Source organism: Cornus florida, unplaced genomic scaffold, assembly GCF_030987335.1.
Source record: "Cornus florida cultivar Cherokee Brave unplaced genomic scaffold, ASM3098733v1 CherokeeBrave_3.0.0_Hap2_Chr07, whole genome shotgun sequence".
In the NCBI taxonomy this organism is placed as follows: domain Eukaryota; kingdom Viridiplantae; phylum Streptophyta; class Magnoliopsida; order Cornales; family Cornaceae; genus Cornus; species Cornus florida.
In genome coordinates this window covers 8,345,298-8,369,884 of record NW_026775577.1, presented here as the reverse complement: position 1 = coordinate 8,369,884, position 24,587 = coordinate 8,345,298, and the positions used below count along the sequence as shown (strand labels likewise).

Sequence of the window (24,587 nt, the reverse complement as noted above, 5' to 3'; positions counted from 1 at the left end):
CTAAATTCAAGTAAACGCACACACTCACAATAGCAAAACCCCAAATTTAAAATTTAAAGAGTAATGATACTTGGACCTATTTCTCGTACCTACCAAATGATGTCTTAAAATGGTTCTTACGAAGAGACTTACTTTAATGGATTTGAAAGTTCTAAGTGATTCGGTTAGACTATTGGGTTTGACTATTTACTTTAAAAATTATTTTTTCAAATTGACTGTTGCTTTCTAAATTTTTCTTTGATTTCTTTTTCTTTTGTAAAGTTATGAAAACCCTTCTTTTTTTTCCCAGTAAATACAAAAAAATAAAAATAAATTCTCATTTTTTATCAAATTGCAGCAGCAAACAAGAGCCCTATCTTCTCATTGTTCACTTGTATTCAGAAAAATAAATATATATTGCTAATTAAACTTTGGGTGTAAAAGCCCATTGGGATACAAATTCAACCTTTAATGGGCTATGCATTGCAAGTCTAATGAGGCTGACCTTGTGGTCTTGGCCCTCTTGGCTCTCGGGTCTCTGTCCCAGAGTTTTCCTTGCTTTACAGGTGTAGAATTCAAGTGACTGGGGCAGTGAGACCATGACTATCAAGTTCTACAGAAAGCACATTGAACCCAACTTAGGCCACATGGTTAGATTAGGCCAGCTTGGCCATAAATAGATTGGGCCTATTTGGGCCACATAAATAGATTGGGTCGGACATTGGGCCACCATATTGAAACCGTTTCATTCGAACTATGACTGGAGGATCCATTTGTGTTGTGACCAAGTGGACCTTGAGCAGAGCCCAAAATTACTATGAGGAAATTTTAGAAAAAGGTGAATAAATAATATTGGAGTCAAATTTATTTAGAAAAATGATATTTCTTTCATTTCTTGATCCATGCTAGCAAACACAACAGTAAATAATATGACTTTCGTTAGGACTTAATGGATTTAAGATTCTTATTTAACATAATTGCTTTCAAGTAGATAAATTGATGTGTGGTTAAACAAATATGTAAATAAACTAGAATGGAGCCACTCTAGAAAATGGAGAAATCATCAAGAAGAGAGAAATATATATTAAAAAAACGGTACACCCTCTAATTTTAGAGGGATTCGGAATAAGGTTAATGTGAGAGAGTGTGAATCCGATCACATTACATCATTCAGGACATTCGTCAAATTCGAAGAGCATATTATTACTCATATATATTTGCCATTTCAATCTTGCTATCCATTAAGCCTTATTGCATCCTACATGAATATTTCGGGATAGGAATAGATGAAATATATATATTTTTTTCTTTCTTCAGCATCCATATTTTTTTAGAAATAATCATACCCACAATCTCATGACGCGTCAATCATCCAACTTGTCGTGAGACACAAAGTTCGCATTAAGAATTTTAGAAGTCACTTGATTAGCGAAAAGTACACATGAAATATAGCCTTAACAAACTTCAAACAGTTTATGCTACAAGGTTTTGGTTCGATTATCACCACCGAACCTAAGGAGATTCTTTTATAATATTTTTTTTTTTTTTGAAAAGCTAGTAGGTATTATCTTTTGTCTCTCGTACTCTCTCTTTAAAAACGTAAATACAACATAAACTTTGAATATATGCAATCACTATCAAATTACGGATATGGATTAAACAGGGATCTAAATTTGAGATCTCAAGTAAAACCCTACCACCTCAACAACCATGGCATGTAATAATTGAACGTGTGTATTGAGTGCAAAAGGACCACAGAAAGAGAGCAATTGGGTACATCCACTGTTGAAGCACTCAAAAGTCGGTTGAATTATCGGTTGGAGTGTCTCTTTTTTTCTGAAGGGGACTCCCTACTTGTCCCTACCATTGCTTACTTGACTCGAACTCTTCCCACTGACCAAAAACGTGGGACTATTTTTATAAAATTCCCCAAGCAAGGAATGGCAGTAGCCAAAAAATCATCAAAGCTACCACTGTTCCACATTAAGACCAAAATGCCCTCTTCCTATTTGCTCTTGTAATGGTTCGCAATATCGGTCACGGTCGCGGTATAACAGATTCGGACAAAGCTAGTATAAATTGACTGACACAGATTGCGTATTAGACTTAAAAAAGAATCGCGTATCGGACGATACAACGAACCAAGGTAACGGCGTTCATGTGTATATTTTAAACTTTATGACAATAAGAGACATAGGTACCATGCAAATTTAATTTTGTTCGAACTTGTGATGAGTTGTTATATACGTCCATGAACCGGGTGATTCAGTCGGTTTACATCGATATTTACACGAATCCGTTATACCGCAACTGCGAATCATGGTACGGAGTATAAAAATTAGTGGCCACCTTTTTTTTTTTTCCCTCAGGAAATTAATTAGTGGCTGTGTTTATTTTGGTTGTTTGCTTGGACACAGGGTCATTCTGGGTAATTCACTAAGCACACCTAATTCTTTCATTGCCTGTCACCTTCCAGGGCAGGTGACCGTTAAAATGTCTTGCTCAATCTCCCGCCCGTTTCTCCTCTAAAGTCGTTGCTTTAAGATACAGTAAGTCTAACAGAAATATGAATATGGGAAGAGAGAGATAATTAAATATATGTGCGTGTGTGCATTTATATATATATATATATATAACAACCAGTAGGTAAGCCATCTCAAAATTCTAGACATTTCTCACTGCAGAGAGTCTTCATTTTCTTGCATATACATATATATCAACTGAACTGACACAAGTTGTGAACCAGCCTGTAAACTTCCATGAGACAGAACTCAACTCTCATCTTCCACAATTGACAAACAACAGTATAGCAGAGCATTGCAGAGATGAAAATTTTCATCTCATCAGCTTTCTCTTTTCTTGTGCTCTTTTCTTATGCAGGTAACTGAACTTTCACAACTCGAACTTCAATCTGAATTGATTTAGTCATGTCTATTCCATTCTCTCTTACACTTGTTTTCGAATTTCAGTTGCATATGATCCGTTGGATCCAACCGGTAACATCACAATCAAATGGGATATAATGTCTTGGACTGCAGATGGTTATGTGGTGAGTACTACAGTGCCTGTTTACTTCAGTTTTCTAAAAACAGTTTTAAGTAACTTAGAAAATACAGAGATCCATCTACAAACACTTCTCTGAAAACCGGTATTTTTTTTAAGTGTGTTTTCTAATTTTCAGTTCTCAGAAAACAAAAAATTATTGCTAGAAAACTAAACTAAACATACCCTTAATTTTATGTACAAATTCAATCTAAAACCAAATCAGACTCATGAAATTCAACAATGTTAATCTTACTATTAGCTTATAAATATGTACCAATGCATCTTACTGTATTGTGATCCTGAGGTTTCTTCTTGAATTGTATAGGCAGTTGTAACTATGAGCAATTTTCAACTGTACCGGCACATCATGAGCCCTGGCTGGACCCTAGGATGGACATGGGCTAAGAAAGAAGTGATATGGTCTGTGGTGGGATCTCAAACCACCGAGCAAGGGGACTGCTCCAAATTCAAAGGCAACATTCCACATTGCTGCAAGAAGAACCCTACTGTTGTGGATTTGCTCCCTGGAGTCCCTTACAACCAACAGTTCTCCAACTGCTGCAAAGGCGGAGTCGTGGGGTCGTGGGGCCAAGATCCGTCCTCAGCCGTCTCTGCCTTCCAGTTGAGCGTTGGCATGGCTGGGACTTCAAACAAGACGGTGAAACTTCCTAAGAACTTCACTTTACTAGGTCCAGGACCAGGGTACACCTGTGGCCCTGCAAAGGTCGTGCCTCCTACCATTTTTCTTACAGCTGATCATCGCAGAAAAACTCAGGCTCTAAGTAAGTCTTGTCCTACAATTTCCTCAATCCCTATTATTGTTGCTGGTATAATCTGTTTCATATCTAATTTTTGTATGTGCATGCAGTGACATGGAATGTTACATGCACTTATTCCCAGTTTCTCGCCGGAAAACACCCTAGTTGTTGTGTCTCCTTCTCATCTTTCTACAATGATACAATCACTCCTTGTCCTTCTTGTGCTTGTGGTTGTGAAAACAAGAAAAAATGTGTCAAGTAAGCCACAACTTTCAGCATCAGAACTTACATAACTCTAATTACATAGAAACACAGACACACACATATATAGCTGTGTAAGATCTAGCATCTAAATAGTTTAACGGTGATACAGGAGCGATTCCAAACTGCTAAGCGTGGTTGGAGTGAACACTCCAAGAAAAGACAATGCACCTTTACTACAGTGCACACACCATATGTGCCCGGTCCGGGTGCACTGGCATGTAAAGGTGAACTACAAGGAATACTGGCGAGTGAAGCTTGCGATAACAAACTTTAACTACCGAATGAACTACACGCTGTGGACACTGGTTGTTCAGCATCCGAATCTCAACAATGTGACTCAAGTTTTTAGCTTTGATTACAAGCCTCTTGTGCCCTATCAGTCAATAAGTGAGTACCCTAAAACTTTTTAACTCTTTCTGAATTACCAGGGGAAAGAATTCAAGAAATTAATCTTGCCGGACAATGTTTTGATATGCAGATGACACAGGAATGTTCTATGGTATGAAGTTCTACAATGACCTACTAATGGAGGCTGGGCCATTTGGAAATGTTCAGTCAGAGGTGCTACTTCAGAAGGACAGGGACACTTTCAGCTTCAAGCAGGGATGGGCATTTCCCAGGAAAGTTTACTTTAACGGCGATGAGTGCATGCTGCCACCACCTGATACATACCCATATCTACCAAATTCTGCCCCTGAAAACTTAGTTAGACTGTCGACACTTATTTATTCAGTATTTCTGTTCTTAATTGTAATATGGTGATTTTGAGCAGTTTGATAGAACATGAATTTTTTGAAGCCAGGGGGGCAGCATGCCGATGATTGGGAGCACAGGTACACAACATAAATTCTTTGAAAAAACAAAAAGAGATTGAGTTGTGGAAATTTGGTATGACACAATGAGTTTGTGAATAGGAACAACAAAATATGAACCTTCTGTAATGAACTCTCCTTCAATTCTTCATTGATATTACAAGGCTGTAAACTAAGAACTTCATCTGTATCTTGCTATGTTGAAAAAAAGGATGTATGATAAGAACAGATTCCAATATAAAGAAATTTCGCACTGTATAATATAATTTCACTTTACCAAATGAAGATGTTAATTTAATGGCACAGGTGCCATTAAATTCACTACATAAGTTGAGACTGCACAAGAAATAAAATTAGGAGTGTGAACAAAACTAATACAACCAACACTTTGATTTAGCAAAAGATTCTGAGTGTTTTTGTTCTTGTAACAAGTGTAACACTTCATTTTTTTATTTTTTATTTTTGGGACAAACTGTAACACCATTTTAATGTGAAAAAAATCTACAAACAGTATAATTTAGTACAATGATACTGCAGTAAACACTTGCAAGTAACAAATGGCCATGAATTCACCAATCCAAAACATAAATTGGAGTTCTATTCAATGACACGCACCTGAACACATGGGAATGCTTAATGTCATTGCCCAGACACAAACTATTCAATTGGTTTGCCATTGGTTCTGAGGTCGGACTGATCCAGTGTAAATTTGTGCAATAATTGTATTGTTGAGAAGATTCTAAGCATTTGCATAGATGAATACCAAAGATGACAACAGAGTCAGCATTAGAGTAAGCATTGAGACATCTGGCCGGGAACTGGTATTTGGCAAATACGGATAGGCATCAGGAGGTGGCATAACACAATTATCACCATTGAAATAGATCCTTCGAGGAAATGCCCAACCCTTATCGAAAGTGAAAGTTGATGTATCCTTTCGGAAAAGTAGCTCTGACTGTACATTGCCTAGAGGGCCAGCTGACGAGAGAAAATCGTTGTAGAACTTAACTCCCCATAGCATGGCAGTGTCATCTGTATTTGGAAGGGGGGAAAAGATTCTTGTATCAATTCTCAAATTACAACAATCTTAGGAACAAAGAGAAAAACATTTACGTAGTTTGAACTGAGACTACAACTATAACCAAAAGAAAAAATTGGCAATACATATACAATAGATTAATGCATTCACCAAACAGATCTATTGCCGCACAAAAAATAAGCAAACAATAAAGGACAAGCAAAAGCAGATAGAATCAAATATCTGACTTACTTATAGCTTGGTAAGGATTTAATGGCTTGTACATAAAGCTGAAAACCTGAGTCAGATTGTCAAAGTTGGGATGTTGCACAACTAAGTTCCACTGTGTGTAGTTCATCCTGTAATTGAAATTCGTAATTGTGACCTTCACCCGCCAGTATTCCTTGTAATTAAGCTTAACATGCCAGTGAACTCGGACTGGGCACATATGGCTCGTACATTGTACCAGAGGAGCATAGTTGTTCTTGCTAGAGCCGGAAACAACAGAAGCTAAATACGGTGACTTTGGGCTGTAAATCAGCAGGAAAAAATTATATTCATATTAGAAGAAGCTCGAAGAAAAATCTCCTCTTTTAAATCTTGTTACAAGAAGAGAAAAGCAGGAAGATGCAGAAAAATAATTTTAAGAGAACATACTCAACGCAGCTCCCTGGCTGAGTGGCGTTGTTTTGGCAGCCACAGGTGCATGTTGGGCAGGGTACTATTGTGTCATTGTAGAAGGATGATAGAGAAACACAGCAAGTTGGAGTTTTCTGAGCCAAAAATTGTGAATATGTGCATGTAACATTCCATGTCACTGCCATGACAGAAAGATGGGATTAATATCCAATAAGTTTAAAGGTACCGGTCTAAATATCTTCATTAGGACCCTTTGGAGACGCACAAAAGAAAAAAAAGAAGGAATTTTTCCCTTCATCATGACAATATGACTGCGTATGATACTTTTCTAAATATTGACACAAGTCTTAAATAACTCAAACTCCTTGCAATAGAAAATCAACAGCCATTTTGAAAGAATTTGTTCCCGAAATTATGATTGTTTAAATAGCAACTTTATAACATGCATTTCAGTTCAGGACACCATAAACTCAATGATGTATTGACCTTCCTAAGCTATAGTTTTAGATTACTTTGAGTAGCAATGTTACTTTTAGATTAATCTGTTTTCTCAGCTATGAAATGACTGTATAATTGTGCAGGTTTGGCCTTCAAGCATGGAATAAACATAAATAAGTCTAACTGAAGTACTCTACAATCTTTGTCCGGTAACTTACTCATAGCTTGTGTGACTCTCCTTCCATCTTGGCTAACAAACCTGGTAGGTTTAACAATTTTTGCAGGTCCACAAGTATAACCCGGTCCAGGTGCTTGCAAGGTGAAGTTCTTGGGCACTCGAACTGTTTTGTTAGTGGTTCCAGCTGCACCCACACTAACCTGGAATGAGCTCGCAAAATTGTTTGGATCTTGCACCCATGAGTTGATTACTCCTCCCTTGCAGCAATTCGCAATTTGCTGGTTGTAAGGAGTTCCCGGCAATAAGTCGACAACCGTTGGATCCTTCTTGCAGCAATGCGGAATGTTCCCTTTGTATTTTGAACAATCTCCTTGCTCTGTAGTTTGGGCTCCCATCATGCTCCATATCACCTCCTTTTTTGCCCATGTCCATCCTAGTGTCCATCCTGGTGCTTGAATGTGACGATATTGCTGGAAGTTGAACATTGTGACAACAGCCTGTGCAATTTCCAGTAAGAAGCTGTTTAAATATTTAATGCAGGGAGGAAAGGTACCTTGAAGTATTGCTGCAAGTTTTGGACATGACTGAAGAATTATTTTTTTCTTTTTTAAAAATCCGAATTTTTGAATCAGTTTTTTAATGAGATCAAACATTCTAAGAGTTGCCCCTCTGACCTAATTAAAGCTAAAAAGAATTTTTGCAAATCCGAAGAAATTATCAACTACAATTGTCAAAAATAAAGCCACCTTTTTTTTTATCAATACTGGAAAATGAACTTCAGAAAATGATTACCATTTCATAGTAACAACAACAGCACCCATAACCATTTCATAGAATACAAATGATTAGCACAGTTTCTTGTAAGAATTAACTTAATTCTAAATAAATTTGAAAGTATAATTCAAAAGGGAAAAAAGTCAGAAAACGTGATTGAATACTAGTTTACTAGTACTTACAACATAGCCATCTGGAGTCCAGGTAATAACGTCCCATTTAATTGTAATATTTCCATTTGGGTCAAGTGCATCATAGGCTTCTGAAAAACCAACCAGCAAGAAAGGTTAATAACCCTTTGTTCTAGATACTGTAAAACTTGTATCCAGAGAAAATAGAAGCCCAAATTAATGTTAGGACACAGTTGAACAGAAAACCTATAAATCAAATTTCTTTTCATTGTGAAATTAATAACAAAAGTCCTTATAGAGCTAACAAGACACATAATAAACTTAGATCACAGATCCAAAAATCCTTTATCTAATAAAGATATCATTTCAAAAAATAAAAATTGTTCTTTGTTAGCAAGGCAGATGAAATGCCAAGCTCCTTAAATGCGGATTGTCCTTAAATTATTATGTAAAATTTTGCGTTAATACTTTACATTATCTAATTTGCAGCAACTTTTCCCTATCTACACCCAACTACAAAAATCATGATGGGATCGCAAAACATTAAAAATAAGAGTTTTTTTTTTTTTTTTTATTTGGCACACTCAGCAAATAAATAGATTTAATTCACAACCAAATCTCAGTTTGACAATGATCATGTTTAAGAAATAGAAGAAAGAACAAGATAAAGAGGGAATGTAGAAAAGAAGTGTGTTATCTATGTCTCCAATTCTGGAATTCCTAGAGACCCAATTCCTGGAAATTCAGGAGTTAAGTATTTGATTGCGACTTGAAATACATTTTTAACCAGGAATAAAGAAACAGAGTGAAAATTTCTTCTGGCCATTGGGCTACATCTGACGAAGTAAATATTGGGAAAGAGAAAGTAGATCTAATTTAGGATTGACTTTTTCTCTGCGTCATTATAACAAACACAAAACCTTCTCTTTCCAGTTCAATTATTTCATCATCTACACTACAAAGTAAGTTAAAAGCTTAATCACCATGCACCCGAGAGAGAGAAATCAAGTTCTTACTAATTTGGAATTTTCGTATAATCCATTTTAAAGAAAAGCTAAAATTAGAGCTAAATCTCAAGTTCAACTACTAAAATTCATTAAAATGAGCATCAAACAGAAATCCAAAACAACAAAAATGCCTGAAATGGATGACCCATTTCCTCATTTTCCAATTCCATCAGTCAATTAGGCTTCAAGAAGCAGTATACACTAAAACGAGTCAAATCTTTGAAAGTACCCAAAACCCATTAACCACGCATCAATAAACAGCAACAAGACTCCAAATTTAGTAAGATTTAGAGATAGAAGAGACATCAATGTGCTAACCTGATGAACTAAAGCTGAAGCAAGAAAGCAAGAACACAAGAACACAGGTCCAAGTGGTGAACTTGGTCACAGATCTGAAGCAACATCCCATTTCTTGTTGCAAATGCTCAACTTTTCTTCGTTGGTTCCTGCTCAAGATCTGCAACAGAGAGAGAGAGAGAGAGAGAGCTTTTTCACACTCTCACCTGGCAGGTTCGTTTAGATTATTAGTAGGTAAGTGGACTTGATTGGTAAAGTGGACCAATGCAGATTTTTGGCATTAATATAAGATTGCTATTTGTTAAACAAATCAATGTTCTTGTTAACTAGACGTAGTTGTTTTATATGATTTTTTTGCAATTTCCTATCTATATTTATTATATCTAACGAACCTTTTCAATTATATACACAATAATTATTGAAGAAGCTAAATTCATTCATTGACAGCTAAGTATTGCTGTAAACTAGTGACAGCTAAATTAAAGCCGTACTCAACGGGAGAAATAATATTAAAGACCTTTCGAAAAAATAATAATAATAATAATAATAATATTAAAGAATAAAAAAAAATATCTCACTTTAAGAATTTGAACCCTAAATTTTTTTCCTTTACTTTGCATCGTAAAGATGGGGAAAAATCCTCCAATTAGTCATGTGACGGTATAGTCTTAAGTCACCAAGTTAAGAAAAAAATTTACTTTTATTTTACCATAGGTACAAATAGCACTCTATTAGAGAGTATATCATTATACAATTTTAATTTTCCTTTTGATTGAAATTAAAATAAAATTAAAACGCAAAATAATTTCACTTTAAAACAATTTAACAAAAATTAAAATATGTATATGGAACTTGTTACTCAAACAAAACTAAAAAGAAGAACAAATCATATAATTATGGGTTGGTTTACTCTTACCTCAAAAATAGATTGAAATCACTCAATTCTCAAAACTACTCCAAATTTTGAAATTACATAGAATTCAGTCGAATTGAACAACTTTAATTCTTCTTTCTCCAAATCCTGAAATTGCGTAGGATTCGATTAAATTGAATAACTTTAATTCTTGCACCATAAATTAAATCTTACCCCACTCTAACCTTTAATTCTAAAGAGAAAAATTGAACCAAAAAAAAAGAGTTTTTCTCTAACTATTACAATTCCGTGTTGTTTTCCTTTTTTTTTTCTTTTTTTTCTTTTTTTTTTCTTTTCTTTTCTTTTTTCCTTTTCCACCTTTCCTTGTATATACACAGATAGTTAAGGAAATCAACGCAATCATGTTACTAAAGTTTGTCTAAAACGCCCACACTTAGCAAATATATATATATATATATATATATATATATATATATGCATCGTTTTCGTTTAGTTCTTCTTTTGTTTTGTGTCGTTTTGTTGGGTTCTCATTCTTTTTTAGGCAGCGATGAAGTCCTCAAGTTAGCTTTTTTATCCCTCAGTGGACCAATCCAATGAGAGAATAAATGGAGAAAAAAAAATTTTCTGTAGAGAAATGCCATTAGATTATAGTCCTTACTAGTTAGATTAATTGAACAACCAAATCGAAATAAAATTTAACAATACATGCTTTTTTTGTGTAAAAATAAAATTTAACATTGTTGATGAGATGATATCTAAGACTAATTGATTCAGTTTGTTTTGAAGTAAAATATTTTCTTTATAAAAGATTTTCTTTTTTGAGGTAAAATATTTTATTATATTTATTTTTATTTTTATTTTTTTTGGCAAAGGCATAGGTCAAGTCCATCTCAAGTAAAATAATTTGGCGAAAATTGATAAGTAAGTTAATATTGTTAAATTTTAATAATTTTTTTCTTCATAAATATTTTACGATAATCAAACACCAAAAAAAAAATTATTTTATGAAAAATATTTTACATTCAAACAAACGAAGCCCAAATTAAAATAAAATTCCACAATAAATATTTTTTTTTCCACAAAGATAAATTTATGGATAAATATTTAATAAGATGGCATAATGATCTCTTGCTCTTGGTAATTATATTTTGAGTAATAATATTTGCATCAAATAGTTAGACCGAATTAATAGATCTACTGTATAAAATTGGTCAATACATACCAAATATAAAAAGTAGAACCCTTGACTTTTTTCTCATACGCATATCATTACTCTTATATTTTTACGGTGACATGAAGAAATTTTTTTACTACAGTCGCTGAAAAATATCATACATGTGTATGTGTTTGTGTCATATTGTCTAACTGGACTTATTAGTTTAGACAAAAAAAAATAATAATAATAAAAAAAAGGGTGAAAGTTAAGAAAGTGACAACAATATAGCTGATTTAAGGATTCAATTTCATCCATTGCCGACAGTTTGAGCAGATACTAAACACGTAGCTGATTTACGGTACTAAATACAAATTAAAGAGGGCCCATACCTATGGTGAACTAATATTGATCCATGCTTCTTTTGACCTTTTCAATACAAAATGTATTTCAGTACTGTCGGTGCACATAAAATAACATGTGATATATATATATATATATATATATATATATATATATATATATATATATATATTACAGTTGTCTGATTGTAGCTAGCCTTCCTGTGCTTGATTTAATAAGGGGCCCTTTTTTGTGATATAAAATTCTATAAATTTGGCTAAATGAAAATTTTATTTTGTTTTTATGGAAGCTTTCCATCTAATGATTTTATTTTATTTTAAATTTTATTTTTTCTTGAGGGACAATGCAAAGCCAGCTCATTTTGTGACACTTGCACGCTTGTTCACATTGTAGAAAAAACAAACCCATACCCAACTGGTGTGCATGTTTTTGTTAATTTTATGGGTTAGCTTATTCTTTTAAATCATAGTGTTACTATCTCCAGACTTTTTAATATGTTTGGTAAATCCCATATATATATATGTATATAATTGTTAAATTTTTTTAAGTATAACAAAATTTGTGAAGGGACGCTTCACGTTCTCAAACTCGGTCGCTTGGCCAACCAGTGACTACATGGGACAGGTAAGTCTTCTCTTCAATTCAGTGTGTGTGTGTGTGTTTGTAACTTTGTATATAATCTCTTGTTAATTTATTGAATATGCTCTTCTAATTTAATGCACTTCATTTCAATGATTTTTTTTGAATGTGCATTCATTCATGTATTATATATTGTTAATAATGAAAGCAGTAAGGTTTTGTTTCTTATATAAAGAGTGTTAATGAGGTTGAGCATTGTATATATATTAGCTAATCTTGGACATAATGTGACTTGTTCATCAAACTCTTTGAATTTGCATTCTATTAATTAGTAGTATATATAAAAATCTGCCATCATTAAAAGAAAAAATTAAATGCCTTGAAATTGGGTAATGTGAAGGTAAAGACATATTAGACAATTAGAAACAATATCCTAATTAGAAACAATATCCTCCAAAAACATTAGTCTATGTTTTACTTATTTATTTTTTACTTTATTTTTTTATTTATTTAAATAAGAACAAACCTTGATTGTTCCATTGTGATCATGGTTTGAAATAAGAAAATATTTTATTTGAAGTAGAGACGAGAATGTCCATCTAATCTCATATCGGTGTTGATGAAAACCTCGTACAATTCATTTACTTGTGACCGGCAAGTGATGGAGATAATTTCGGCAATATAGTGATTATTTTGGGATCCAGCAACATAGGTGATAGGAAAGAGAATTGCTTGAAAGATGAACCCATGAAGATATAGAGAGGTTGATGTAAATAGTTACGCGTTCTAAATCAATATTTGCATTGTTTAATTTTTTTATACTTCATTTGGTTGTATAAATGAAAAAATTGATGAAAGATATAGGGGAGAGGTGGCCGAGGCATCCCTAAAAAAAGGAAGACGTCTCCTCTATTATTTGATTGAATGAAATAGATAATAAAAAGGATAAATGAGACAATGGTGCGTTTATTAAAATTATATTACTGTGAACTAGTTGTTTTCTTATTTACTACTTTCCATTGATTTTTTTATTTTTTTGAAAAATGAGAAACGAGCTTCTTAATTTAAAAAGCTGATAAACATGCAGTCATACTTGGCATATCAAATTGGTAATTCATGTGTCATAATTTTTATTCAATCTACTTGAGCTGCTGTAACGACCGATTATTTTTACCTCCCTCCTCTAGAGACCATGTTTAGAGTCAACGCTGGTCAGTACAGTTAACTAATAATGCCACATTTTGCCCAATTATGTGGTGTTTAAAATACAATTATACCATGGTCCCTTTAATGAAGAGTGAAACAGAGAGTGTTTTCTAATGGCATTCACTTTTTCTTCGAATTCGTTTCATTAATGTTTCAAGTGTAATAACATATGCGTTGAATGAGAGAAGTCTGTAAGCTAGGGCCACAAATGTCACAAGTTGTCCTCCTTTCTTATTTCCATGGCATTAAATCAGTACTTGAGTCTTGTGACATACATCTGAAGCTCTGAACCTCAACCCCTTGCCACTTGGGCTGGATTAGCAGTGAAAAACCGTTCAATGGGCGCACTAAAGTTTCTCCCGATAGCTTACATTTTTTGGATTTACCATGTAACATATAGTAAAAGACGATTGTAATCGACGTGTGAGTGTTTTGCATGCATAAAAGATCAAAAGACGATTGTAATCGACACGTGAGTCTTTTACATGCATAAGTGATCAGAAGACGATTGTGATCGACACATGAGTGTTTTACATGTGTGAGATATCAGAACTGTAACAAACATTGTTTGATTTATAGAGATGATCAGGGAGAGCTCCGTGGGCCATACATTCATACACCAAGATCATCATCACAATAACCAATCAGAGGCACCAAATGGGTGTGTGTGAGCTTAGATAGCTTCACGATCTCAGTTTCAGGGTTCAACCTCTTTCATCTTAACCGTGGTGGAAGCAGTATCATTTTGTCTATGTATTGTTTATACACGTTACTAAATCCTCCATTGCCAATAATTAGGGGCGGAGCCAGGATTTTATTTCAGAGGGGGCACAAAGCACTTGTTAACAAATTTTTTTTTTTAATAAATATGACAATATAAATTTTTTAAATCAAAAAGGCAAATTAAAAAAAAAATAGTTGTAAAATAATATACTAAATAAATTCCATAAAAAAAATATAGTTATAAATATAAGGATCAAAATATTAATTAATAATATTTTAATTAAATATAATCACAAATGTCATCGATAAAAAGAAATAAGTTTAAAAAAATAGAAAAATACATAATTATGCATAAGTGAAAAAAGAAATTTTTTGAAAAAGGAAACAAAAATTAGAAAAGGAAAGAAGGGCTATATGTAATTTTTTTTTTTTCAAAAGGAAATTAAAATAATTTGAAAATTTGAGGGGGGCACTCTTTAAAATTACCATGTAAGTATATATATATATACAAAAAAAAATGTACCTATGTATAGTATGTTGGAGCAAAGTGAGGGAGGGCACGTGCCCCCTCTGGGCCTTAATTGGCTCCGCCCCTGCCAATAATAAAATTGTCATCAAAGTTGCGCGTAGCTAATCTAATCTCCGCCAACGAGAAGTGTTGGCAGAGATAGACGGCAGTGATGATACAGTATTAGTTGAGTCGGCTGACCTTTGGTGGACTGGGACCCACGATGACTTGGTCACTGTCGTACCAAAATCTCGCAAAACTGACATTCCTGTTAATCAAGATGAATTCATCAGCAATTGCCAATGAGGTGGATTTAGGGTTGCAAATGAGCCGAGTCGAGCCGAGTTTTAACTTGTCAGACTCGCCTCATCTAAGATAGAGGAGTGTTCGGACTTGCCTCGAGCTCTACTCGCCAATTTTTTAACCAGCCGCTCAAGCTCGTGTATCCATATAGATATATATATATATATATAGACATCAAATTAGGGGTGGCAAACGGGAGAATTGGGTTGAGTTTGGGTAGGGTCTAATATGGGCTGGTTAAATATGAGTTATGATCCATATTCAACCCGCTTGTAACGGGTTAAATATGAGTTTGGTCAAAATAAGCTGGGTCAACCGTCATGACCTGTTAACTCGTTTTAAGGGGAAAAAAATGTAATTATTTTTTATATTCTCATTATTATAGTTCTAAATTTTATATGGATAAAAACTTGTAAAAATATGTATGGATAATTGTAAATCCTCTAATTTATTTTGAAAATTCTTTAAATTTATATTATTTTATTTTATTTTATGATTAGACATGCACGAAGGTAAATGTTATTTTATTTTAATTTTTTATTTTGGTGCATTAGATAAACTAAAAAAGAATATTGATACAACTCTAACACGTCTTCCCATAAAATCCTTTAGGTAAGAAAACAGAGCAGATATAATATACAATACAATGTGTTGTGGATATAGCTGAGTAATACTATAGTATTCCAAAGAATTTTAGAGAGAGAGAGAGAGGATGATGCGAGAGAATCTTAGACAGAGAATGGGAGAGAGAGATTTTGGGATCGTGTGGGAGAATTTTAGAGAGGGAGAAGAGGTGAATTTGAGTCAAATATAAGGTGTGAAACTGAGTTTCTTATATAATGGGTGAAATGTGGGTCAAAATGGGTGACCCATATTTTAAAATGATTCACCCATATTCATTTTAAAGCTAATGGATATGGACGGATTGGTGGGTCATGACCCATTTTACCACCCCTAGATCAGATGAATTGAAAGAATATGATAATGGCACCATCATCTCCTTCAAATTAGTTTTTCGTGTTCCACCATTAATCACTAATTTTCTATAATCTTCATCAGCTTCAAATGCAACTAGGTTTCTTTGATAGTTTGATTTTGCTGGAGGAATGTCAGTATTGTCTTCTCTATTCTTCATCATCAAACCAGAATAGCAAGAAGCATATATGAGGGGATATATGTAAAGAGAGAGAACAAAAAAAATATTGATTTTCCAGTGGATTAGAAGCAAAGGCGAGGCGAGGCGAGGCGAGGCGAGGCTATGCAAACTGGAAAGTTTAGATCACTTGCCACTTGTGCGGCTACGCTTAGGGTTTTCTAATCTAACCCATAAAATTGTAAAAGGAATCTAATGCCTACTAATGAGATAAATTATGACTTGGGCCATTAAATGGACTTCATGTATAAGATGGGCTTGTAGATAGCCATGTATTAATTGGGCCCATGAAATATAACTGTTAACTTGGGCTAAATTTTTATATTGGGTTAGGTTGTTAAATATAAAAAATTAAATATAATGCATTTTATTTAAACGAGCTTGTTCACGAGCTTCACGGCCGAGCGTGGTAGTGCTCAAGCTTGGCTCGTTTATTAAACAAGCTCGAAATTTATGCTCAAGTTTGGCTCATTTAGTTGACGGACAATTCCGAGCTGAGTTTTTAATGAACCGAGCCCGAGCTAAGCTGTTCATGAACAGCTCAGTTTATTTGCAACCCTAGATGGACTAATATTTCTTTGGGTGGACTAATAGTAGTATTAATTTTTTTTTTTTGGATTGGGCTAAAACTAGGTATAGTATTGGAATAGTTGGAGGGGGGAGGGGGGTTGATTTTATTTTTTAAAAATATAATACAATTGATTTCTTAAATTTTAATTACATAATTTTATTTTAGCCTCCAAACCCTTATTCTTGGCTCCGCCTTGCCTATATTCAAATTCAAATTATCTATATCTATACTTATTATTAAAAGTACAAAGAATTTCAGTATATTATTGTGTTTCACTATATTAAAGTGTTTTCAGTATATTATTTATTTTTATAATAAATGAATAATAAATTTACCTTCCTTTTGGAATCCACCTTCTTTATAATATTAATATACTTTATAATACTAATAATAATACTACAGTTGTACGAAATATTGAAATTCAAAAAAGGATAATACTAATAATAATACTATAGTTGTACGAAATATTGAAATTGGGTTAAGTACAAAAAAAACCTTTCTACTATCGATATAGTACAAATAGGTCCTTATGGTATAAAACTCCCTTATACTATTAATTTGATGCAAATAGGTTCCTGTGTGGTATAAAATGACTGTAATACCCTCACTGAAGTTGAATAAATTAATAACTATAAATACAGGCCATGTAAAATGACATTTTTATTCAATTTGTGTATATTTGTGTTTATTTGGGACAAGAATAAAATAAACCTTAAATTGTATAAAATCGGGATAAACTAAACCAAAGAAACCTAAAACTGAATATAATAAAAACCGAAACCAAACACTTCATCATAATAAAGATGGGGTATACCGATGGTGCAACCAAGGTGGAAAATCACCTCCTGTGAAATACTGCAACCATTTGCTCCATTTTTGTGAATGAACAATACTTACCATGGTGGGCAAAAAATTGAATTTGCTTTATACATAATTTTTGTATATATATATATATATATATATATATATATATATATATATATATATACACTATTCAAATATACTCTTATTTCCTCCCTTATTCTTCTTCCCTCCTTTCTTTTTTTTTCAGCAACCCATTTGAAATAAATTTGAAATCCGCTACCCAGCTACCCTTCTACTCTCCCAAAATATCAATCAACTCAGTTTATAATTTGATTTCTTTCCAAATAGATTTAATTTCTCCAAATCGAAGCAAGAGGTACGATTTCTTTGTTTCTGCCATTCTTATGGAAATAAGAGGATTTCCCTTCTTCCCTTCTTCCCTTCTTCTTCTTCGTTTTCCCTTCCCTTCTACTCTTCATCTTTGTTTATTCGAAATTCAAACTCTAACCCTTAGACCTACGTTCTCCTTTCTTTTTTGCCTCAGACCTTCATTCTTCCCTTCTTCTTCTTCGCCTCAGACCGTCGTTGGTACTATTTCCTTCTTCCCTTTTAGAGAGAGAAAGGAAGGCAGCCGTGGGTAACTTTTAGAGAGAGAAAGGGAGACAGCTGTGCGTAACGTATTTTAGAAATAATATTTAAAGTTTATATATATATATATGAAATACAGTATTTAAAGGGGTGGTAAAATTAGTTACCCAATTTTTTTAATTGATGTGGCACATTCTCAACCACTTATTTCAAATGGAGCAAATGGTGAGGTGATCCTGGTCCACCAACTGGTTGCACTATACAATATGAAATATAGTATTTAAAGCCGTGCAACCAAGGCCTTATTCCAGCAACTGTCTGTTTCACACCCCAATGCTTCACCCATCTGATTAGAAGACTTAATGGGAATGCCTTCTCTATACACAATGAAATCCTCATACACTTATTTGGGGAAGAAAATCGCCATATCTTCTCAAAACTTTATTACTTGATGTAGAAGATCGAATGCTTTCTTGGTTTTTTTGGTGTGACAGCTTCAAGGAAGAGATTTATGCAATCTTGTACCATTGTCTCCCCACTTACTATTCAAATAAGTAAACCCTGATTCCATCCCCGTGAATTCCCCACCTCTGCTACAATAGCATTCTAGCCGTATAATTGTTTGTGCCTTAGATCAAACTGTGTTGGACAATTAACATGAATTTTCTAAATAATTTTTAATATAATATATGTAATTATTATTTATTCCAATTATCATGGATTATGCCAGAATCCAGACCTGTTGAAATTTTATACATTCCTTTCATAAGATTAATGTGTGTGTGTGTATATATATATATATTAAAAACCACAAAATAATTGTTTAAAAAACAAACTGATATAGGAAAACAAATATTGAGAAAAGGCCTCAGAGATCTTGGTGGATACAAAATCGTCAGATGGATTCAGGAGGAAGCCAATCAAGAGTAGCAAATATCAATATCACATCACCAGCCGCAAATATATATATTTTCTTTCAATATTAAATCCATAACCAAATAATTTATTTATTTAACTAAAAAAATATAAACTATATAATCAATACATACATATATGTATACGTGTGTGTGTATATATATATATATATATAAGAATGAGGAGATTGAAGATCCATGATGAGTCAGAAGTAGTTGGTTGTAAGATCATGGTAAATCATTAATATACGACTTTGCTCAGTGGCAGCACAAGCGCCGGAAGGAGGACTAACCCTAGAGAGAGAGGGAGGAGAGAGAGGGGCGAGGAAATGGGTACAGGGGGAGTTATATGCACATATAGGGGCGAGGAAATGGGTACTGGGGGAGTTATATGCACATATAGGTGAAAGGCAAAATGGGAATCAAAAGGGTAAAATAGGATTTTCATATTTACTTTTTGTCAAAAAAATGGTAAGAGGAACTTATTTGCACCTTTTTTTTTTTTTTTTTTTTTTTTTTTAATTTTATTGACTAACATGAACATTTTCAAAAAGTAGGGACTAATTCTGCACAAACCCTATATATCAGAGTTTTTTTTGCACTTAACCCTATTGAAATTCAATAAAGGAAATCTAATTACATAGGGAATATATGATATTAAAAAATTAAAATACTGAAATTCAATAATCAGCAGGGAAAAATTATATTCATATTAGAAGAAGCTCGAAGAAAAATCTTCTCTTTTAAATCTTGTTACAAGAAGAGAAAAGCAGGAAGATGCAGAAAAATAATTTTAAGAGAAAATACTCTTACGCAGCTCCTTGGCTGAGTGGCGTTGTTTTGGCGGCCACAGGTGCATGTTGGGCAGGGTACTATTGTGTCATTGTAGGAGGATGATAGAGAATCACATCAAGTTGGAGTTTTCTGAGCCAAAAATTGTGAATATGTGCATATAACATTCCAAGTCACTGCCAAGACAGAAAGATGGGATTATTATCCAATAAGTTTAAAGGTACCGGTCTAAATATCTTCATTAGCACCCTTTGGAGACAAAAAAAAAAAAAAAAAAAAAAAACAAAGAAGGAATTTTTCCCTTCGTCATGACAATATGACTGCTTATGGAACTTTTCTAAATATTGACACAAGTCTTAAAAAACACAAAATCCTTGCAATTGAAAATCAACAGCCATTTTGAAAGAATTTGTTCCCGAAATTATGATTGTTTAAATAACAACATTATAACATGCATTTCAGTTCAGGACACCATAAACTCAATGATGTATTGATCTTCCTAAGCTATAGTTTTAGATTACTTCCAGTAACAACGTTACTTTTAGATTAATCTGTTTTCTCAGCTATGAAATGACTGTATAATTGTGCAGGTTTGGCCTTCAAGCATGAAATAAACATTAATAAGTCTAACTGAAGTACTCTACAATCTCTGTCCGGTAACTTACTCATAGCTTGTGTGACTCTCCTTCCATCTTGGCTAACAAATCTGGTAGGTTTAACAATTTTTACAGGTCCACAAGTATAACCCGGTCCAGGTGCTTGCAAGGTGAAGTTCTTGGGCACACGAACTGTTTTGTTAGTGGTTCCAGCTGCACCCACACTAACCTGGAATGCGCTCGCACAATTGTTTGGATCTTGCCCGCATGAGTTGATTACTCCTCCCTTGCAGCAATTCGCAATTTGCTGGTTGTAAGGAGTTCCCGGCAATAAGTCCACAACCGTTGGATCCTTCTTGCAGGAATGCGGAATGTTCCCTTTGTATTTTGAACAATCTCCTTGCTCTGTAGTTTGGGCTCCCACCATGCTCCATATCACCTCCTCTTTTGCCCATGTCCATCCTAGCGTCCATCCTGGTGCTTGAATGCGACGATATTGCTGGAAGTTGAACATTGTGACAACAGCCTGTGCAATTTCCAGTAAGAAGCTGTTTAAATATTTAATGCAGGGAGGAAAGGTACCTTGAAGTATTGCTGCAAGTTTTGGACACGACTGAAGAATTATTTTTTTCTTTTTTAAAAATCCGAATTTTTGAATCAGTTTTTTAATGAGATCAAACATTCTAAGAGGTGCCCCTCTGACCTAATTAAAGCTAAAAAGAATTTTTGCAAATCCGAAGAAATTATCAACTACAATTGTCAAAAATAAAGCCACCTTTTTTTATCAACACTGGAAAATGAACTTCAGAAAATGATTACCATTTCATAGTAACAACAACAGCACCCATAACCATTTCATAGAATACAACTGATTAGCGCAGTTTCTTGTAAGAATTAACTAAATTCTAAATAAATTTGAAAGTATAATTCAAAAGGGAAAAAAGTCAGAAAACACGATTGAATACTAGTTTACTAGTACTTACAACATAGCCATCTGGAGTCCAGCTAATAACGTCCCATTTAATTGTAATATTTCCTTTTGGGTCAAGTGCATCATAGGCTTCTGAAAAACCAACCAGCAAGAAAGGTTAATTACTCTTTGTTCTAGATATTGTAAAACTTGTCTCCAGAGAAAATAGAAGCCCAAATTAATGTTAGGACACAGTTGAACAGAAAACCTATAAATCAAATTTCTTTTCATTGTGAAATTAATAACAAAAGTCCTTATAGAGCTAACAAGACACATAATAAACTTAGATCCCAGATCCAAAAATCCTTTATCTAAAAAAGATATCATTTCAAAAAATAAAAATTGTTCTTTGTTAGCAAGGCAGATGAAATGCCAAGCTCCTTAAATGCGGATTGTCCTTAATTATAATGTAAAATTTTGCGTTAATACTTTACATTTTCTAATTTGCAGCAACTTTTCCCTATCTACACCCAACTACAAAAATCATGGTGGGTTCGCAAAACATTAAAAATAAGAGTTTTTTTTTTTATTTTTTTTTATTTGGCACACTCAGCAAATAAATAGATTTAATTCACAACGAAATCTCAGTTTGACAATGATCATGTTTAAGAAATATAAGAAAGAACAAGATAAAGAGGGAATGTAGAAAAGAAGTGTGTTATCTATGTCTCCAATTCTGGAATTCCTAGAGACCCAATTCCTGGAAATTCAGGAGCTAAGTATTTGATTGCAACTTGAAATACATTTTTAACCAGGAATAAAGAAACAGAGTGAAAATTTCTTCTGGCCATTGGGCTACATCTGACGAAATAAATATTGGGAAAGAGAGAGTAGATCTAATTTAGGATTGACTTTTTCTCTGCGTCATAATAACAAACACAAAACCTTCTCTTTCAGGTTCAATTATTTCATCATCTACATTACAAAGTAAGTTAAAAGCTTAATCACCATGCACCCGAGAGAGAGAAATCAAGTTCTTACTAGTTCGGAATTTTCGTATAATTCATTTTAAAGAAAAGCTAAAATTAGAGCTAAATCTCAAGTTCAACTACTAAAATTCATTAAAATGAGCATCAAACAGAAATCCAAAACAACAAAAATGCCTGAAATGGATGACCGAAGGAACCCATTTCCTCATTTTCCAATTCCAACAGTCAGTTAGGCTTCAAGAAGCAGTATACACTAAAACGAGTCAAATCTTTGAAAGTACCCAAAACCCATTAACCACGCATCAATAAACAGCAACAAGACTCCAAATTTAGTAAGATTTAGAGATAGAAGAGACATCAATGTGCTAACCTGATGAACTAAAGCTGAAGCAAGAAAGCCAGAACACAAGAACACAGGTCCAAGTGGTGAACTTGATCACAGATCTGAAGCAGAATCCCATTTCTTGTTGCAAATGCTCAACTTTTCTTCGTTGGTTCCTGGTGACTGGCTTTTTCACACTCTCACATGGCAGGTTCGTTAGATTATTAGTAGGTAAGTGGACTTGATTGGTAAAGTGGACCAGTGCAGATTTGTGGCATTAATATAAGATTGCTATTTGTTAATAAATCAATGTTCTTGTTAACTAGACGCAGTTGTTCTATATTTATTATATATAACGAACCTTTTCGATTATATACACTATAATTATTGAAGAAGCTAAATTCATTCATTGACAGCTAAGTATTGCTGTAAACTACTGACAGTTAAATTAAAGCCGTGCTCAATGGGAGAAATAATATTAAAGACCTTTTGAAAAAATAATAATTAAAATATTAAAGAATTTGAACCCTAAATTGTTTCCTCTACTTTGCATTGTATAGAAGGGGAAAAAAATCCTCCAATTAGTCATGTAACGGTGGTGGTTAACCCACCTCCCTTACGTAGCCTTAAGTCACCAAGTTAAGAAAGGAATTTATATTTATTTTATTATATGTACAAATAGCACTCTATCATCTTATAGAGAGTATATCATTCTACAATTTAATTTTATTTAATTTTATCTTTTGACTGACATTAAAATAAAATAAAATCATATAATTATAGATTGGTATACTCCTACCTTCAAAATAGATTGAAATTACTCGATTTTCAAAACTATTCCAAATTTTGAAATTGCATAAAATTCGGTTGAATTGAAAAACTATAATTCTTGTTTCTCCAACGTCCGAATGGGAATAGGAATGGAATGAGAATGTGAATGGAATGGAATGGTCATTCTCATTCTATTGTTTGGTTATAAATATGAAATATGTAGGAATGGAATAATAATAACCATTCTAATGTTTGGTTGGACCGATTTAAAATTTAGAATGCAATAAATTTCTAATTGCTTGGTAACAAATAAATTAAATTAAAATAGCAAAATGATATTCTCTAATAATTTTTTAAAAATAAATGGTGGCAGTGGCGGTGGTGGACGGTGGAAAGCGATAGTAGTGTAGGTGGTAGTGTTGGAAGGCTGCGACAATGGCAATGGTGGAAATTGGTGGCAGCAGTGGTGGTGGAAGGTAGTAGTGGTGTTGGTGGAAGGCGGTGGCAGTAGTGTGGTGGTTGTGGTGGAAGGAGATAGTGGTGTGACTATAGTGGTGGTGGAAGGTAGTGGAAGTGGAGGCAATGGTGGTGGTGGAAGGTGGTGACAATGGTGGTGGTGGTGGTGGTGGAAGGCGGCAGCAGTGGTGGTAGTGGTGGCGGTGGCGGTGGTGAAAGGTGGTGGCGGTGGCGATGGTGGAAGGTAGTGATGGAAAGTGGTAGAAGGCGATGGCGGTGGTGGAAAGCGATGGCGGCTGCGGTGTAGGGCTATGGAGGTGACGGTGGTGGTGGTAGTGAAAGGCGGTAGCAGTGGTGGTAGAAGATGGTGGCAGTGGTGAAAGGCGATGGCGGCGGTGGTAGTGGAAGATGGTGAAAGGCAATGGCGGCGGTGGTAGTGGAAGGTGGTGGTGGAAGGTGATGGCGATAGCAGTGGTGAAAGGTGGTGGTGGTGGTGGTTGCGGCAAACGGTGGCGTTAGCGGTGGTGAAAGGCAGTGGCGGTGGTGGTGCTGGTGGTGAAAAGTGGTGGGCGATGGTGAAAGTCGGTGGTGGTAGAAGGCAATGGTGGTGGTGGTGGTGAAAGGCGGAGATGATTGTGGTGGAAGGTAATGGTGGTTTTTGGACTTAGAATA

General features: G+C 34.2%; 3 protein-coding genes and 1 non-coding gene across 4 annotated transcripts; 1 reads left to right on the top strand and 3 right to left on the bottom strand.

Moving 5' to 3' along the window:
• The first annotated feature begins 2,611 nt into the window (after positions 1 to 2,611).
• LOC132316007 (COBRA-like protein 4) lies at positions 2,612 to 5,680 on the top strand. Its single transcript, XM_059814488.1, has 6 exons — positions 2,612 to 2,859; positions 2,949 to 3,028; positions 3,350 to 3,806; positions 3,893 to 4,040; positions 4,156 to 4,433; positions 4,525 to 5,680. The coding sequence occupies exons 1-6, from the start codon at positions 2,805 to 2,807 to the stop codon at positions 4,806 to 4,808; spliced, it is 1,302 nt and encodes a 433-aa protein (XP_059670471.1). The 5' UTR covers positions 2,612 to 2,804; the 3' UTR covers positions 4,809 to 5,680.
• LOC132316006 (protein COBRA-like) lies at positions 5,097 to 9,648 on the bottom strand. Its single transcript, XM_059814487.1, has 6 exons — positions 9,362 to 9,648; positions 8,088 to 8,167; positions 7,172 to 7,628; positions 6,534 to 6,693; positions 6,129 to 6,406; positions 5,097 to 5,890 (listed from the first exon to the last, which is right to left on the bottom strand). Exons 1-6 carry the CDS (start codon positions 9,450 to 9,452, stop codon positions 5,598 to 5,600), a joined length of 1,359 nt encoding a protein of 452 aa, XP_059670470.1. The 5' UTR covers positions 9,453 to 9,648; the 3' UTR covers positions 5,097 to 5,597.
• Positions 9,649 to 19,029: 9,381 nt separating this feature from the next.
• On the bottom strand, positions 19,030 to 19,121 carry LOC132267750 (small nucleolar RNA SNORD24). Its single transcript, XR_009469090.1, has one exon. It is a non-coding gene; the product is annotated as a small nucleolar RNA SNORD24 (small nucleolar RNA).
• A 647-nt stretch (positions 19,122 to 19,768) lies between these two features.
• LOC132316005 (protein COBRA-like) lies at positions 19,769 to 23,023 on the bottom strand. Its single transcript, XM_059814486.1, has 4 exons — positions 22,737 to 23,023; positions 21,451 to 21,530; positions 20,537 to 20,993; positions 19,769 to 20,047 (listed from the first exon to the last, which is right to left on the bottom strand). Exons 1-4 carry the CDS (start codon positions 22,825 to 22,827, stop codon positions 19,989 to 19,991), a joined length of 687 nt encoding a protein of 228 aa, XP_059670469.1. The 5' UTR covers positions 22,828 to 23,023; the 3' UTR covers positions 19,769 to 19,988.
• Between the last annotated feature and the right edge of the window lie 1,564 nt (positions 23,024 to 24,587).